Source organism: Syngnathus floridae, chromosome 21 (assembly GCF_059516105.1).
Source record: "Syngnathus floridae isolate MCC-2025c chromosome 21, RoL_Sflo_1.0, whole genome shotgun sequence".
NCBI lineage: Eukaryota > Metazoa > Chordata > Actinopteri > Syngnathiformes > Syngnathidae > Syngnathus > Syngnathus floridae.
In genome coordinates this window covers 366,925-381,377 of record NC_142433.1, presented here as the reverse complement: position 1 = coordinate 381,377, position 14,453 = coordinate 366,925, and the positions used below count along the sequence as shown (strand labels likewise).

The window sequence follows — 14,453 nt, the reverse complement described above, 5'->3', positions numbered from 1 at the left end:
TATACAACTCCTACGTATGTGATAAATAAGTGGAGAACGTCCCATCTTCGCTATTTAGAAATATTATGAAGCCCCATAGCAGACAGACTGAATAGTATTTGTTTTTGTGCATCTATGGCTTGAAAACTCATCTACTTGTTTGATTTGGTTGTGGCCTAAACTTAGAACCTGCTTGCAGAAAAATACGGTGCTCATCAAAACTATAAAACAAGCTCATTCACTTCTTATTACTATGACGCTCTTAAAACTGCTGGCTTATGAGTAACCGAAATCTAAGAAGCATGCTTGTGAAAATGAAGTGCACTGTGTGGAAGGGGATAGGGTTGGATTCAAGTGCAGGCTGCAGGCTAGTTGGGTGGGTGTGTCTTATTCATTCATAAAGTGGAGTGAGGGCTATACACCTGGATATAAAAGCATTTGCCGCGCCAGGAGCTCCCATTGTCACATCCCACTGTTGCAGTCATGACCCGCCGCCTGACGAGCAAAGTCCAACTGTTTGCCGTTCTGCTACTCCTGAGCAGGACTTGCACGGCTTTCTCCAACAACGCCACAGAGTCCCTCAGCCAAGAGCCGAGCCACGTATCTGCGGAAGACGAGCCGCCTACGGAAGACGCAAACCAAGCAAGGAACGGCGGCAGACGGCGGCAGTCGGAAGCGACGAATAGCGGTGAGTTGACGCAGCGGCAAATGCTTTTCTGTCAATGGCGACGTCGGCCAAATGCATTTCACATGCGGCAGGAGCGCCTGAGCAGAGCCAGGTGGGCTGCAGAGAGCTGCGCTCTACCAAGTACATTTCAGATGGCCAGTGCACCAGCATGAACCCCATCAAAGAGCTGGTCTGCGCCGGAGAATGTCTGCCGGCTCACCTGCTCCCCAACTGGATGGGCGCGCCTTACGCCGGGAGCTACTGGAGCCGGAGAGAGGCCCAGGAGTGGCGCTGCGTGATGGAGCGAAGCCGGAGCCAGCGCATCTGGCTTCAGTGCCAGGACGGCAGCAGCAGGACCTACAAGATCACTGTGGTAACCTCCTGCAAGTGCAAGCGCTACAGCAGACAGCACAACGAGTCGCGGCACAAGGATGCGGCGCTACCGAGTGGCAAAGAGAAGAGGAAACACAGGAGGGAGGACGGCTCCGACCAAGGCCAATTTCCTGGTCTGCGTGTGGAATGAAACGGAGCAGGTCACAGCAATTGTATGCTGTTTTCTGACCAAATCGTTTGTCATTTATTTTTGTACAGGAAGAACATGGAGAGTCCTTGTGAAGTCCGTACCATGGTTTTGTCTGAAATAAAGAGTTGACAAAGACAAGCGCTTGTGATCGATCTCATGCTGCAGGCAGACCCGAGAGGAAGAAAGAAAGAAAGAAAGAAAGAGAGAAAGAAAGAAAGAAAGAAAGAAAGAAAGAAAGAAAGAAAGAAAGAAAGAAAGAAAGAAAGAAAGAAAGTCATCACAGGAGCCCAGCCATGAAACGCTCTTTTCAGCAGACGTGTCATACTTTGCTTTGTGAACGCAATACCTTCACCTTCAGGCTAGCTCATTCCAGCTGCGGCAACATGACTTCATTGTCTGGCGTCGCCTCTCGTTTTTCTAAAAGCCGTGGGCCGGGGCCGTTGATGCTACGCGGTGAATAGAATCACCTGCGCCCCATTGCAACAGGATGTTTGCGTTACCTGCAGAAGAAGAAAAAAAGCATTGTGATCGCTTTGCAGCTTGTGATTTACGGCAGTGTGGCCTCAAGTCTACACGGCCACTTTGTTCCAGGGGATCTAAAGGGATCTGGAGTCGTCCAGCTTCGCAAAAATAGACTGGCACAAAGGCCCGTTTTGTTAGGCGCTCAATGGCTTGAAATAGTTTGCAAGGAGTGTTTGCGCTCTCTCCTGCAGACCTATTCAAAGAAAAGAGACAACTTTCAATTTCACCTCTTCCCTTACCTGTACAAGCCGTGTCAAGTCGACACAAATTGGTGCCTAAAGTGTGAGGGTCAAAAGTCAAGCGAAGGTCGAGGTGGCCCATCCATTCCAGCGCACATCCAGGCAAGAGCAGAAAACAACAGCGCTGTTATGTAGGTAGGTGGCAACACCCAGAAAGTGCATGTGATAGCCTTGTTGCAAACCGTGACCTCATCCCGAAGCCAGCTCTTGAATTACGCACACGGTCAAAACAAGAGCAAATAGGATGCCCGCAGTAGCGCTTGCTATTTATAAATGTCTGTCTTAACAAAAAAGGTCATCATCAGCACGTACTATGGATGTGTGCACATGTCCATGATCCAAATCACGCAGCAGCATCCAGACAAAGACCGGCTACCGAAACGGGTGAGCCAAGAACCCAGGTGTGGTGTCTCCTTACCATGGCAGGCTTTCCCAGGCCTCTCTGACAGTGACTTGCCGCAACGTGGCCTCCTCATCTTTTGATAATACTGAAAAGGAATCCGCTCCAAATCTGCCAGACTGATTTGGCCTTCAAAATGCTCTCCGGTTACTACCTCCAAAACCAGGTTTGTCACATTCCGTCATCACACAGAGAGTTGTGATAATAGCAGTCTGGTGTAAAAAAAACAAAACCCCAAAAAAAGTACCTGAGGGTCTTCCAAAGAAGCCCATCAGTCATTTGATCCTACAGAATGACATTTTCTTGATTTCTACGTCTCACAAACGGGATATTTGAACTGGAGCTACGGTGCTTCGAGCAGACCGTGAGTTACGACTCTCTTGACAGGCAGTCTGCTGACAGCAGCCATGCTTTCTTTTGGTGCCATATGGAGCACCCTGGTGGCTGACCTGGATCCCACGGGAGACGGAGAACAATGTCGTCTGGACCACGGGCTTCTATAGAAATCCAAGGCATTGCCCAAGGATGTTCATTGTGTGCAAAGAAAGTAAGTCTTTTGAGAAGCCATCTTCATCGCTCGTCACTCTCTGATCCTGTTTATGGCTTTTTTTGTGGAATTTGTCTTTTCTAACACGACAAAAGCCGCAAAATATATACATACTATATTTGAGAGGTAGTTATTTATTCATGTATTTAACACTGTGGTTGCTTTACAAATATTAGACTGTATTATTATGATCTTGTTATACTACAAAAAAGAAACTCACTAGCTATTGTTCTTTTGATGCACAAACACACAAGACCACCGATGGATCCAGTAGAAGACCTGAGTTTGTATCCGACCACATATTGAAAAGGCTCCACCTCCGTTCGGGTTCGAAAGGCAACTCCCTGGGTTATTTTTCCAACGGCGCGCTTCGAGCACGGCTGACATTTCATTCTCGAGCACCCTCAAGAGGGAACGCTGTTTTTATCATTCGGTCATTCGGTGTGCTGAAATTCTCGGAAAGATCTTTTTTTTTTTGCCTGCTGGATGAAAATAGGATTTGCGCCTCCGCTGGTTCCCCTTCATTCCTGGGAGCCGGACGCTTGCTGCTGCTGCTGCTGCTGCTGCTGCTGCTGCTGCGATGACGGGCAGCCCAGCAGCTCAGCCGGGCACCCGCCGACGGCGGCCACCGTCTCCTCGGCCCGCAGGCACAACTCCTGAAGGAAGTTGGCTGTCTCCGTCACCAGGTCGCTCTCATCGTCTAACAGAGTTAGTGCGTGTTAGCGCGTGTTTTCATCTGGAAAGGACTAACAAGTGAGAGCACCTTTGAGCTCTTTCAGCCTGGGGGCCTCCAAAGCGGCGTTCTGCTCCTGCATAGCTCTGCACATCTTTTTGTGGGTGAACCAGTGGAGCTTTTGGCACGTCAAGCTGCAGTACGTCACCTGCGAGCCAGAGCAAAAAGCAGATACGGCCAGAGTTCCTCTGTGAGAAGGAAGGCAGGCAGGCAGGCAGGCAGGCAGGCATCCTCACGCACAGATTTGCAGAGGGAGCAGCGCTTGTCGGCTCCGCGCTCTCCGCACGTGGCGCAGTAGTCGGCATCCGCAAAGGCCATCTGACCGGTCAGCGCCTGAGTTAAAACGGAGTAGGCCGTGGGATGGTTGCCCTGGAAAGCAGGCAAACGGACGTTGGGCGGAATCTGTTGCCTTTTGCCGTCGGTGGCCCTCACTCACGTGATGTGGCCTCGCTGGTCTTGAAAATACCAAACTAAAGCGCTCTGTTATCTCCTTCACTTACAATGTGCAGTGGCGCAATGCTCCTCACCAGCTGCTGAAGCAGAGTGGTCTCACAGTAAGGGAACTTCCTGATGCACTCTCGAATGAATTTCTCCTGGTACTGCGGGAAGCCGTCGCTCTCTCTCCCCCTGAGAAGGCTGCGCGGCACGCCACATGAACTGGACCTTTAGCCACCAGGACACTCACTCACTCACTCACTCACTCACTGACCTTTTCACCAAGGCGTCCAACTTGTCATCTTGTCTCTGTAAGAAGCTGAGGCATTTCTGCAGCACGCAGCTGATGTAATGCATCTTCATGGCCAGCACCTCGTTCATGTCTTGCTGCTTGACGCACTGCTCGCACAGCAGGTCCATCACCTGGTAGCACTTCTCCAGCGCCCCGATGTCCACCAGAGCAGGATTCTCCCTTACCAGCATGACGATCTGTCAGGTCAGAGTAGGGCGAACGTAGTCAGTCGATGGAGTTCCGTGCATTTGCAGGCCCGCCTGGCTCACCTTGACCGGGTTGAGGTTGGTCGTCATGATGATCTTGTGCAGGGGTCCCGCTAAGCCCGGAGGCAGCTTGGGCTCCCTCTCCGGCCCCTGAGGTCTGGTGTAGTACTCCAGCCTTGCCCGCGAAAAAAAGTTGTTGATGACCGTCACGCAGTCGTGCTGGCCTGCCCAAAACACGCGCACCGGGACGTTTGCGTTTGGCTTCACGCTTAAGACTCCAGACCTGGGCTGGTCTCACCTACGAAGGCTGCCATTTGCGCAGCGGTGCGACCCACAGAATTGACCAGATCTGTTTCCGCCCCGGCATCCAGCATCATAGAGGTGATGTCCGTCTTGCCTGCGGTGGGAAAGCATTCAAAGTCTGGTGGTAGGTATCATCGAACACAACGGAGAGCGAGGTGTTTCTTTGATTTTCCTTCTTCTTCTTCTTCTTCTTCACCTGACAAGCCAGCAAACATGAGAGCCGTGTAGCCGTACTCATGTTGGTTGCAGTTGACGTCAGCCCCGTGCTGCAGCAGCAAGCGACACATTTCCGATTTGCCCTTATAGGCCGCGTGCATCAGCGGCGTCATCCCGCACTTTTGGAAACAAATCAGAAATAGGGCACAAGAGTAAACGTGGACAGCGATTGACGTGCTGAAGAGGAAATGATCATCTGTTTGCCGTTAACCTAATACGACAGACACAATGCGTCCACGGTTGGTGGGCTTGAAGCGGTCTGTCACGCTCAGGTGGCACTTTGAAGGAGCCTGTGTAGTGGAGCCCTTCTATTATCATAAAGCCCATGCCTGTCTCTCATGAGTCATCTCCATATGTCTCCAGCACAATGGAGAACATATGTCTGTCAGGGTGCCGTAACTGGGCGCTGCGCAGGAAGACTTTTGCTTTTCCTACACCTGCTATATTGCATTAAAAAGCAGACGTTTGCAGCTAAATGACTCATTCACTTCACTTGAACTTATGAACGACGTACATACTATATAGTAACTACGTGTCATCTGTCTTAGTACCTCGTCCAAACAGTTGACCCGTACATCCTCGCTCGTAAGAATTTGGGCCATTTCTTGCACATCACCTGCGGACCAAAAACACAAGTACACACACACGCGTAGAACAAAAATGTAAATCATGCTTCTCTTTCGCAAATTGTTCTTATTTTTTAGAAATGACCATTTACATATATGCATTTCCCATACATCTGTCCATAGCTGGAGTGGAGAAGGTGTGTGTGTGTGAATTTCTTTCCATTTTTTTTTATCTAAATATACCATAGAAAGCAATATAGCAATGAAGGCACAGCTCAAGGGCCCAATGCCATTTATGCAAAACATCTTGTTTCCTTGCAGGTAGACATTTGATTGAAATATGATACTACGGCCTACCCAGATCTAAAATGTGAAATGTGGAAGTACCCCGAGACCTTGCAAAGGTTCTACTCACCAGCCTCAATCACTTGCAAAAGTTTCTTCTCAGATGCTGTAAGTTCACCCTTGTTAGGCACAGCCATTCTTGAATTCTGCTCACTTGTTATTTAGGCGCTCTTCAGTCAATGCTCCAAAACTAATTTGAACTGTTCACAAAACGGCTGATGAAGGGCAGCAAACAAAATGTAGGGCTGGGAGGGTGAGCAATGACTGGGTTAGGTGTTAAGTGTTAAGTGTTAGGTTAGGTTAGGTTAGGTTAGGTTAGGTGTCTTTCTGATGAATATTTGAAGGGAATAGCAGGTCTGCCCGCTGGACAATAAAATGAATGGATGCTCCGCCCTATTTGTAGTTGTCAAGCTTCAAAGTGTAACCGGAAATAAAGTCAGCTTCAAAGTAAGAGAGCCTATTTGGCAAGGAAAAATTCCGATTACAGAAACGAAATGAGTACATATCGACTGCATTTGAGTGAATTAAATGAAAGATTTTATAAATCAAATTGATCTCATTTCCAAGATGTGACATGGAAGATTACAGTCGACTTCTGCTACGTGATTCTGTCCTCACAATTTTTGTAATCACATCTATTATACGAGCACGTTATTTTGTCCATGTAAAATGGTTCTAAGGCTTAGTTCGGCCATTTGCATGTGTTCTTGTGATTCAAATGAGAGTTAGCGCGTCGTCAATTGAAATGACTTTGAAAGGAATTGGTCTCACTTCCTGTTTTTGTTCCCACCCTCTCCATCTCCGTCTCTCCGACGTAACGCTGAGCTGAGCCGGGCAAGGTTTCTAGGCTGGACCTAGGCTGCGGGATCATCGCTGCTGAGACCTTTATGCTTGTCCTGATTTAGGCATCCTATTTCATATTTGTGGATTTCTTGCTTTGTCTGTCCAAAATGGGTTGCGCTGGATTCACCTGCTCCAAGCACTCCCTGTGCGCGCTCAACATCCTCTATGTTGTGAGTATCCATCCAACACATCATCATCGCTCACACTGCACCATATGGATGGATGGATGGATGATATATGGCATCTTTACATGACTGAAGTTTCCAACGATGCACGTGTAATATAGAAATGGAAAACGTTTCGTGGTGAGGTCACCACGCACGCACGCACGCACGCACGCACGCACGCACGCACTTGCTAAATCAATGATTCACCGTGGAACCTGGTCAGATGTTCATTGCGTGACGATGGAAGCGACAAAAAAGGCCGCTTGTTGGCTATTCTAGAATAGAGAATCAGCCTTCTGAGCTCATTTCCTTCCGTCGGCCTTTTTATTGAAATTTCAGGGGATGCCGTGCCTCTTTATCATCGTCTGCAATCTCACGCTCTGCAAGTTGCTTGGGAAAAAAAACAACTCTTTGGCTACAAATGCCATCCGAGTCTTGTAACGTAGGTTACAACTTGGAAAAAACAACAACAATTCTTTAGCTACAAATGACATAACGTAGGTTACAACTGCCAGTCTAATGTTGAGCCAGTGCGAAAAGCTTGAGAAGGAGCCACAGCGGGGAGATAAACAGCTGCGTGACGAGCGTGCGTATCTGCTGTGCCACTTGGCTGCTGGGTTCAAAGGGAGCTCCATTATGACTTCACCTAAACTCTCGGCGTGGACATTGCACTTGCTGGGAACGCTCACCTGGAAGAGTCGCACGAAGCACGAGCTTGCTGTGGGACACGTGTTCCAATTCCACAATAGTACGCATTTTTGACTTGCTGTCCACCTTGACAAAGCAAGTCATTCCACTGAAGATTGATTGTGTGGTTGATGCACAAATAAGGCGCTAAACCTGTCCAAATGTCGTATGAGCTGGAAGGCCACATTGTTGCTCTATCATGCAGCTGGTGAGCCTGCTGATGATTGCAATCGCAGCATGGGGGAAGTGGTTCGGTCTGGTCTCCAGTTTCCAGGTAGTGGGGGGCGTCATCGGAGTCGGCGTCTTCCTCTTCTTCGTGGCGCTGGCCGGTCTCATCGGTGCCGTGAAGCACCATCAGGTCCTCCTCTTCTTTGTATCCTTAAGGTATAAAAATAGAAGGCAAGCTGGCGTCCTAATTTGCATTCAAAGGCTCCAGAAATGTTCCCGACGCGATTTCAAACATTTCGCAGTGGTGTTTGTCAAGCGACGATGCTTTGTCGTGTTGTTTGGGATGACTCCTTGACCCTGACTCTCAGTACATGATCATCCTCTTCATGGTGTTTATCGTGCAGTTCTCCGTTTCCAGTGCCTGTCTGGCTATCAACAAAGAGCAACAGGTGAGTCCAAAGACGCGTTCCATTTCTGAAACGCCGGCCGGTGACACTTGCTGAGCTTTGGGCTTTGGCTCCAGCCTTCCTGTTGGGAGTTGTCATGTCTTCCTGTGCTCGGCCGGGCGCGCTCTGGCTTCCTCCCACATTCCAAACGCATGCATGCGTGCTGGGTTCATTCCATGCAGTGGGAATTGAGATGGCCATTTTGTTTTTGAGTTGCTGCTCTGCATCTGACTCGACGGATGCCAAATGCGCTTTCCCAGGATCATCTGCTGGAGGTGGGCTGGAATAACTCCCGCAGCACTCAAAAAGACGTGGAGAAGACGCTCAACTGCTGCGGCTTCCGACAGGTTGACCTCAACGCCACCTGCCGCGCCGTACGTTTGCCCTCTTGCCCGTCCGTCCGTCCGTCCGCTGAGTGGGCTTTCAGCTTTGCGAGCGCGTGCGCGTGTGCTCTCCTGCAGGCTTGCTTCCCCAATCACTCCTGTTTGCCGTGCGCCGATAAGATCCAGGAACACGCCGATGAAGTCCTGCGTTTTGTAGGAGGGACTGGCCTCTTTTTCAGTTTTACTGAGGTAAGTAGGAAGTCCCCCCCTACAAATATATGATACATGATAGGATATATTGTCTCCTGCTGTCAGATTGTGGGCGTGTGGCTGACGTACCGCTACAGGAACCAGAAGGACCCCCGAGCAAACCCCAGTGCGTTCCTCTGAAAGCTGCTTCGCTCGGATTTAGACCTTCCTTCTTGACCTGTAAATATGCGGCAATGTGGTTTGATTTTTAAAGAGACGTAGTAACCTGCCACCCACCACGGCAACTGAAATGTCTCTTTCTGGACATTCTGCTTTTGCGTCTTCACACCGCTGTCACTCCAATCCATTTAGTTCAGAACGTTCTGCTGTTTAATCACAAAGTAGATGGCCAGATGACTGAATGCAATAATCTGCACCAAACACAGGCGTGTGACTGAATTCTTCTTCTTCTTCTTCTTCTTCTTCTTCTTCTTCTTGTATTATTTGCACCATGTCTGCGAAAGTGGAACGAAAGAACTGCAATGATGTGATATATGTATTGAGACTTTGCCATCTTGTCCTGCTTCTGACTGCTTCCCTCCTTCCTTCCTTTCTTCCTTCCTTCCTTCCTTCCTTCCTTCCTTCCTTCCTTCCTTCCTTCCTTCCTTCCTTCCTTCCTTCCTTCCTTCCTTCCTTCCTTCCTTCCTTCCTTCCTTCCTTCCTTCCTTCCTTCCTTCCTTCCTTCCTCTTTGGCCTTTTGCATGACTTTTGTAAATAAGTGCGTCAGAAGTGCACTGGAGATTGTGTAAAGCGTCCGAGACTTTGTACTGTCCAACCACAATAAAAGACTGAAGGAGTAAAAGGTGGTCTGCTATTATTGTTTTGAGGACCCCCTACAAAATGCATAGTATGATGACGTTGCGGATTTCTAGTCATGCCTGTGCAAATTGTATTCACTGCAAATAGTCTTGTGACGTCCATAGTGAATCTGGCTTTTATTACCAATACTGTTAGAAGAACTTGAAATCGTTTTCAACATTTTCAATTTTATTTGAAAGACAATGTGGGAAAGAGGAGCATTTCAGTGACGAAGAAGAAGGTCTTTCCGCTGCTAACTGTTGAGGGCAGCTTCAAAGCTCCGACTTGAGGAGTTTCCTGGCCTTCTTCATGTTGCTTATCACTAAGAGAAGAAGAGAGATGCTTACGTTGCACGTCCCTCACGTCAATTGGACGGTAGCAGCAGAGTTTCATCTCACGTAGTTTGATGTCATTTGGTTCGTAGGCATACATGCGGTTGGCGTAGCGACCGGTCACGTCGGCCCTCACCGTCATGGAGGGGTCTGCAACATTGCAAAAGCAAAAGACATTCAGCTCCATGGATAAAGAAAGCGTTTTCTGAATTCAGGGCACATTTTCATTATTCTGGGCGTTTTTGTCATTGTTATGCTGCAATTAGCTCGTGATGATTTGGAAGAGAAGACTGACAGCTGAAATGATGGATGACATTTGCCATCATTATGTCTTACCAACAAAAATGATTCTGGGAACATACTGTCCGTCTGGGGAGAGATGTTTGTCTGTGGTTTCATACTGTGCAAAAACAAAACCATCTCAGTTCTTCACAATTTTAAATTTGCTTTACATGTCAGGATGTGTAACTTGCCACCAAGTTGAGTGCAACAAAATCCTCATCAAGGATTTTTTGGAGCTCATTGTCCTCTGCAAACACTTTCTTCAGTGCTGCAGGAAGAATCAACAAAGAGTTGAAAGAGTCTTGGAACTTGCTTGAAGAAAATGTTTTGGAACTTACCCTGGCTGTGTGGACAGTCATCCAGGTGAAAGAGGACCATCAAGGGTTTGTTCCTTGAAGGAGAAATGGAATGGAATGGAATGGAATGGAGGTGAGTTATGTCAAGCTAGTGACACCACAAATTGACAATCCATTTCTTACTTTGACCTGGCCCAGTACAGTCCTTCCTCGTACGTCTGAGCCCAGATCAACTGATCACCCCATCCTGGATGAAATGGAAAAATACATAAATAAATCAGTGTTGCCTTTTTTTTTTTTTTTTTTGCTGTTGACCATTTTCCGCCATTTACCTCTGGACAGAGTTTGAGGGACCCTCTTGCCTGCCTTTGGGGTATATTTGGCAAACGTAAAGGACGCAGCGACAAGCACCAAGAGGAGTGACAGGGACGTTTTGATCATCTTTGCAAGGTTACTGGAAGAGACTTGAAAGAAATACCATGACCATTGCGGTTCTTTGCAGAGTTTCAGCTTTCTAGATAAGAACATGTTCCAATCACGCTACAGTTGTTAAAATGTAGTCGTGAAACTCGATAACATCATTTTTCTTACCTGTGCCTGCTTGGTCAGCCGGATGGATGACTGTTCCAGGATCTCCTGCTTTTTTCCTCTTACCTGCTGTCTATTTAAGTAGCTGTCCGCCCACGGTCCCGCCCTTTCCCCCACCTCCTCACCACCTCCGCCGCGCCGGACTGCCTCAGCCACCCGAAATATTCTCCACGGAAAATGTTACAATACATTTGATATCTGCATTTGGCAGTTCTTCTGCTTTTGTTCATTTGAGCAGGTGGGAAGCAAATACGTACCCTTGCATCTCAATCAATCAGAATATCATCGAAAAGTTCATTTTGAAGTGGTACCACTCAACTAGAAGGTACGATGACTGGGCGCAATGCGATTGGCCGGAATGCATAAACACACACTTTATGAACAAAAGTATTTGGACACCAGTCTATTCCACCTGCAGCTACCGTGACTGGAGGTGCACTTGAGATTTGAATCTTGTGCCGTGTCCCATTGGCGCGACCCGCTTGATATCAATAGCTGCTTTGTTGGCTCTCTCGGTCGGTCGCTCGCTCGGGCCCCTTGACAGCCGATCCGGCTCTCAAGCCCGCAGAGTCGCAACACAAACGACCAACGGACAGGATGTCCTCTTGTTCATGCCTCCACATGGAAAAATGACATAACAAGTGTTTACTGTTCAAATGTTTTAATATCCTTTCATAGGAGAAATTGTAAAACAGGAAATAGTTTGGCAGTTTGCAGATTACGCTGATCAGATGTGATGAAGATTTTTTATTTATAGAGCTAGAACCACTTGGAAAGACGTTTAGTGCTGAGGCGTCTTGGAGCCTCTGCCCATTCATCTATCCATCCATCCATCCATCCATCCATTCATGGAGTAGCTCCTCCTCCTCTCCATCAATGTGTGTTGTTGGCACAGCAACAGGGTCAATATTTGAAGTAGAGGGCAGGGTTAAAGGCTGCTCCTATCGGACCCTTGTATTCACCAGCTGCACTCAACCCTGCCCTGACAACACGGATCTGACGATGGCACGCACGCACGCACGCACGCGCACGCGCACACACACACACACACACACACACACACACACTCACACACACACACACGCCTTGTCGGTTGGCAAGCTTTAAGATCCTGCTTGCGTGTTGAGCAAGTTTCTGCAATGTGTGCTTTTGATTTCCGTCACCGCTGACTGTAGGAAAGACAATGAGTTGTAGTACTACATCAGATGCGTTCGCAGCCACGACGACGCAGTGTGCATACATTTACGGCCACAGCACTGGAAAATGTGTGTCTACGTCCCTGCTTCCATCGTGTATACGAACCTCATCCAAAGGGATGAGGCAGGGGTGGAGAGGTTCTGCCTCTGGTTCACGTGGACCGTCGGGACTGGCACTAGTGAGAAAAGAAAAAAAAGAAGATCCCATTGTTGTTTTGATTGATTTCATGCTTTTCTCACAGTCGCACCTCTGTCTGGTGAGGGTGTCCATTTCCGTGACCTGGCTGCCGGCCAACGTCAGAGAGCTGGGGCACGTCCAGTGGACGCGCTCCTCATGGCGGGGGAGCCATCGGGGCCTCAATGTCATCTCATGTTTGGAGCTTTTAGAAACCTCCTTGATCTTGTAGACGTTCACTGAGGGGGCCATCGATCGTATCTTTTGGAATACCGAATGCAACAGGCGTCGTGGCTTCTTACCCCTCTCTGTCTCATCCTGGTCAAAATAGAAGTATTGTTTCAGCTCATCTTCCTGAGCCCAGTGAACGCTCTTCTTCTTGCTTTTCCAGATCGAGTGTTGGCATTCTGACAAAGAATTGATGACATGTATGTGATCACAGGAAATGGAAAGAGCATTTTTCCACTTACCATCGGCTGCAATGATCTCTGTCGACGAGTCGGACGAGGAGGTCTTTCGAGGTCTACATTTCTTTTGTGGTGGAGCGGCGCCGCATGGACCAGAGCTGTGTCCACATGGACAAAGAGAACCTATTGGTCATGTTTTTTTCAAATCACTAGATGGACTTGTGTTGAAATATGTCTTACCTTGACCTCTTGTGGACTGGAGGCTTAGTCGTCTGGCTGGTGCTGATGAGTGGATCCAACGCTAGGTCAATGTGACAAGACAAATGCACGTACTTAGCTTCTGCATTCGGAGGAACATTATGAGACGAGACTGACCGAAGGAGGGCAACTTTGCATGGCGGGACAAGTGCGTTTTAGCCTTTTGTTTCTTATTTTCATCTTGTCCATTCTTGTCCTTCACACCTTGACTGTGTAACTTCTCTCCTCGCTTCTTTTTATCTGCACATAAAACGCAGATATGACAATGAAAGGGATGGACGAAATAGTCAGCTCGCCATACCGGCGGGATTGTCGGAAGCGCTCGATAGACTCTGCGAGCGAATCGTTTCCATCCAGCCATCGACGAGCGCGGATGCTAACTTCCTCAATTCTAAAATATAAAGTACAAACGTTGGAGTTTGGCAGCTATGCAAACTCTTTTCACCGTTACAAAGAACCCAGAGAAGCTAACAGACCTTCAGTCGCTGCACTTTTACTGAGCTGCTTGACCAACTTTGCTGTGTTGTTCTGTATAAACAGAAGTGAAACAATTTAGAAGAGCAAAAAAGATACCGTTCCAAAAATGCTGTATTCTGTTTGAGTACCTGTTTGAGGTGCACAACTTTGAGGGGCAATTTCTGTAGCGTGAGCAGAAGGAGCTGGAGCAAACAAGTGTTGTTGGTGGATTTGGAGTAGGCGAGCCATGAGTTGAGCAAAGTGTAGCCACCCACTCTTATGAACCTAAATGAAGGACGGGCGGACAGTCGGTAGGACCCAACATCCTTTATTAGTTGAACAGCTTTTTATGTTGACACAGTAGGTTGCATGTAGAATTTGGAGGAAATGAGGCGGACGGCAACCAAACGTGGAATATAGGAACGGTATAAAGTGGACATGAGGCCTACCTGCTAAAAATATGCTGACATTTCGTGTGAAGTAGAATTTCCAGGTACATACAGCGACTGACCATCTCCGTAGATGCTTGCATGAGGCTGTGGTAAGGACGAGTTTTGGGCTTCAATGACATCACAAAACTACATTGGGTGAATATAGACAAAAACATGAGGTCTGCAAAGTGAGCGCCACCTAATCATCTCTGGGACTCCATCAAGGCTGCAAAGTCCGCCATCTTTTCCCAATTGGAAATCCCCGCCCGCCAAAGTCCCTTTGGGGTCCAATTGTATGCCCTCCATTCCTGAAAACCAAAAGCAATGAGCAAGATGCATGGATTGCCGTTCATGCGTTGAGACGCAAGAACCAAAATG

General features: G+C 48.1%; 5 protein-coding genes across 6 annotated transcripts; 2 read left to right on the top strand and 3 right to left on the bottom strand.

The window, feature by feature from the left end:
* Window positions 1-345: 345 nt before the first annotated feature.
* Window positions 346-1,307, top strand: LOC148379636 (sclerostin domain-containing protein 1-like). Its single transcript, XM_088365462.1, has 2 exons — window positions 346-667; window positions 739-1,307. The coding sequence occupies exons 1-2, from the start codon at window positions 463-465 to the stop codon at window positions 1,167-1,169; spliced, it is 636 nt and encodes a 211-aa protein (XP_088221588.1). The 5' UTR covers window positions 346-462; the 3' UTR covers window positions 1,170-1,307.
* A 1,702-nt stretch (window positions 1,308-3,009) lies between these two features.
* Window positions 3,010-6,431, bottom strand: LOC148379635 (ankyrin repeat and MYND domain-containing protein 2-like). Of its 2 annotated transcripts, none has more exons than XM_088365617.1 (10): window positions 6,044-6,431; window positions 5,614-5,678; window positions 5,043-5,181; window positions 4,842-4,940; window positions 4,607-4,767; window positions 4,320-4,534; window positions 4,138-4,246; window positions 3,851-3,979; window positions 3,641-3,758; window positions 3,010-3,577 (listed from the first exon to the last, which is right to left on the bottom strand). In XM_088365617.1, the coding sequence occupies exons 1-10, from the start codon at window positions 6,108-6,110 to the stop codon at window positions 3,399-3,401; spliced, it is 1,281 nt and encodes a 426-aa protein (XP_088221743.1). In that variant the 5' UTR covers window positions 6,111-6,431; the 3' UTR covers window positions 3,010-3,398. The 2 variants fall into 2 exon arrangements, with proteins under 2 accessions (XP_088221743.1, XP_088221742.1); XM_088365616.1 differs by having other exon boundaries at window positions 4,111-4,246; window positions 6,044-6,427.
* A 319-nt stretch (window positions 6,432-6,750) lies between these two features.
* tspan13b (tetraspanin 13b) lies at window positions 6,751-9,658 on the top strand. The gene is made up of 6 exons (XM_088365618.1): window positions 6,751-6,986; window positions 7,876-8,043; window positions 8,207-8,287; window positions 8,545-8,658; window positions 8,746-8,856; window positions 8,923-9,658. Exons 1-6 carry the CDS (start codon window positions 6,924-6,926, stop codon window positions 8,995-8,997), a joined length of 612 nt encoding a protein of 203 aa, XP_088221744.1. The 5' UTR covers window positions 6,751-6,923; the 3' UTR covers window positions 8,998-9,658.
* Window positions 9,659-9,822: 164 nt separating this feature from the next.
* agr2 (anterior gradient 2) lies at window positions 9,823-11,234 on the bottom strand. Its single transcript, XM_088365620.1, has 8 exons — window positions 11,156-11,234; window positions 10,897-11,028; window positions 10,748-10,811; window positions 10,607-10,659; window positions 10,460-10,536; window positions 10,323-10,386; window positions 10,053-10,136; window positions 9,823-9,976 (listed from the first exon to the last, which is right to left on the bottom strand). The coding sequence occupies exons 2-8, from the start codon at window positions 11,003-11,005 to the stop codon at window positions 9,927-9,929; spliced, it is 501 nt and encodes a 166-aa protein (XP_088221746.1). The 5' UTR covers window positions 11,006-11,028; window positions 11,156-11,234; the 3' UTR covers window positions 9,823-9,926.
* A 562-nt stretch (window positions 11,235-11,796) lies between these two features.
* On the bottom strand, window positions 11,797-14,452 carry LOC148379632 (serine/threonine-protein phosphatase 1 regulatory subunit 10-like). The gene is made up of 12 exons (XM_088364715.1): window positions 14,275-14,452; window positions 14,094-14,180; window positions 13,794-13,929; window positions 13,665-13,716; window positions 13,490-13,579; window positions 13,306-13,428; window positions 13,171-13,231; window positions 12,994-13,088; window positions 12,826-12,930; window positions 12,597-12,762; window positions 12,455-12,524; window positions 11,797-12,321 (listed from the first exon to the last, which is right to left on the bottom strand). The coding sequence occupies exons 1-12, from the start codon at window positions 14,412-14,414 to the stop codon at window positions 12,256-12,258; spliced, it is 1,191 nt and encodes a 396-aa protein (XP_088220841.1). The 5' UTR covers window positions 14,415-14,452; the 3' UTR covers window positions 11,797-12,255.
* Between the last annotated feature and the right edge of the window lies 1 nt (window position 14,453).